Source organism: Octodon degus, unplaced genomic scaffold (genome assembly GCF_000260255.1).
Source record: "Octodon degus isolate 3935 unplaced genomic scaffold, OctDeg1.0 scaffold00003, whole genome shotgun sequence".
Taxonomy (NCBI): domain Eukaryota; kingdom Metazoa; phylum Chordata; class Mammalia; order Rodentia; family Octodontidae; genus Octodon; species Octodon degus.
This window is the reverse complement of record NW_004524579.1, coordinates 31125811-31127732: the sequence shown is the minus strand read 5'-3', so window position 1 is coordinate 31127732 and position 1922 is coordinate 31125811. Positions and strand designations below refer to the sequence as shown.

Here is a 1922-nt window from a genome sequence, read left to right as displayed (position 1 = left end):
GTTGCTCTTTACATTTTTTATTGCATTTTCTCTATGTAATTTTTCCAAATACATTTTTGCAAGCTAGGGGTTGTAAATGTTCCAGATTCATTTCTGTGAAGTTACTTGAGGTCTTTTCAATTTTTTTATAACTGAAAAAATAAAATCGCTAATTAATTATTTATTCATTAATTAGAAGATATTAATTGTTCTATGTTTGCATTTACTAGCACTAATATTTAATTTACCTATGTAAATATACACTAAGTGAGAATTAAGATAATCACTCATCAACTTTGTTTTACAACAAATATTACTACTTTTAGATGCTGATATTATGAGAAAATTCCCGGTGGAAGATAAAGCAGAGGACCTGGGTTAATGAAGTCTTAAAGGATAGAAGTTTCCAAGAGTGTGTCATTTCTATTATTGCACACTGGAAACACTGGCCATATTCTATTAAGTTGAGGTATAGCACAAGGACCTAGACAAATATCTGAACACAGGATTATTTATTGAAGGACATACTACTCATAAAAGCAGACTTCCGCTTTAGTGAGAACCAGCAACTAGAGGTTTAACATTTGTAAAAGTTAAAAAATCATATGAAAAGAAATGTTTTTCTCTCATCTCACAGTGCTGTGCTTGATAAAACATAGTACTTGTGAGTTAGTTCTGTTGACAGAACAAAGATGTCCAAAGCAGGAGACAAATGGAACCTTTTGAAAAAACAAATACAGGACAACTGGTTGCTCGAATTTCCAAAATCTCCTTAAGAAAAATACAACATCCTAGAAAGAGGAAATTCCTAACCTCTTCTCTTTCTCCCTCAGCACTCTATTAATTATCTCTAAAGATAATGGTGTCCTAATTTATCAGTCTACAAATCAGGCTGATAGCAGATTGTTAACTACCTCCAATGAAAGGAAACACATTTATCTCCAACTATCTTTGTGTAAAACCATTCTCACTTCTCTGCACAAATCAGCTTTTATCAAGAGCAGAAAAAAGAGAACATTTTCTGAACCAGACTAGCATCTGATTCAAGGAACATAAGGTTTCTGATTTCAAAATGAACAATTATCATGCCCTAAAAAGTTGACCCAACTTTGTTTTTATTTGCTCAAAGAAGCTCGTTGCTGTGGAAAAGCACACATGATTTATGGAGCACCACAAAACTTTAATCCATAGCTCATGAAAGGGTGCAAGAGCAGCTTGAAAATTATGCTGAGCTTAATTATACTTAATGTGAATTATTCAAAAGTGCAGACAGACAGAGACTAAAAATTTATTTCATACAAAGAAGCTTGACATTTTAATTGGTCCTTCACAATAGAGACAAAACAATTTCCTCTCAAGAAAATTTACATCTTCCCTATCAGAGCTGAAGCCTCAGCCAAACAGAACTTCATTAACAAGATTAATCGTCACGCGGGGTCTGCCTCGTCAGGTGTATGGCCCAGGTAAAAGGAGGAATACCAAGTAATGACTGGTACTGCCTGCAGGTAGGACTGGCCTGAGAAGGGCAAAAAATGACAGACTGAGTTACCATACCTTGGTCATTTGCCATTTTGTCAGGATGTTCCACTGTGGGAGAAAAGAAAAATGATTAGATTTTGACAGTTCACAGCAAAAAATAAATAAATAAAAATAAAAATAAATAAATAATAAGAGCTGACAAATTATTTTGTGAGCATGTTTTCACACTGAGGGAAATATAGTCCTGAAAAAAGACTTATAAACATCAAAAGTTATATGTGATCATTTATATTAAGTACTGAATAGTGTTAATGAAAATTTAAAAATAATGAAAAAATGTTTTTGCTGTCCATATACATTTCAAAGTACATTATTACTTCTCATATCAAAATGCACTCAGAATGATTATCATGTAAGTTTGATTAACACTAGACAGTAAAAAAGAATTCATGAAGTAAGAGAGC

The 1922-nt window shown here is 32.8% G+C and overlaps 1 protein-coding gene across 1 annotated transcript in view; it reads right to left on the bottom strand.

Moving 5' to 3' along the window:
• The window catches only part of Dcc (DCC netrin 1 receptor), a 1292183-nt gene that overhangs the window by 96464 nt on the left and 1193797 nt on the right, over positions 1-1922 (bottom strand). The window contains exon 21 of the mRNA XM_004623665.2: positions 1534-1566. Coding sequence (XP_004623722.1) covers positions 1534-1566 — 33 coding nt within the window. The remainder of the gene's footprint in view (positions 1-1533; positions 1567-1922) is intronic.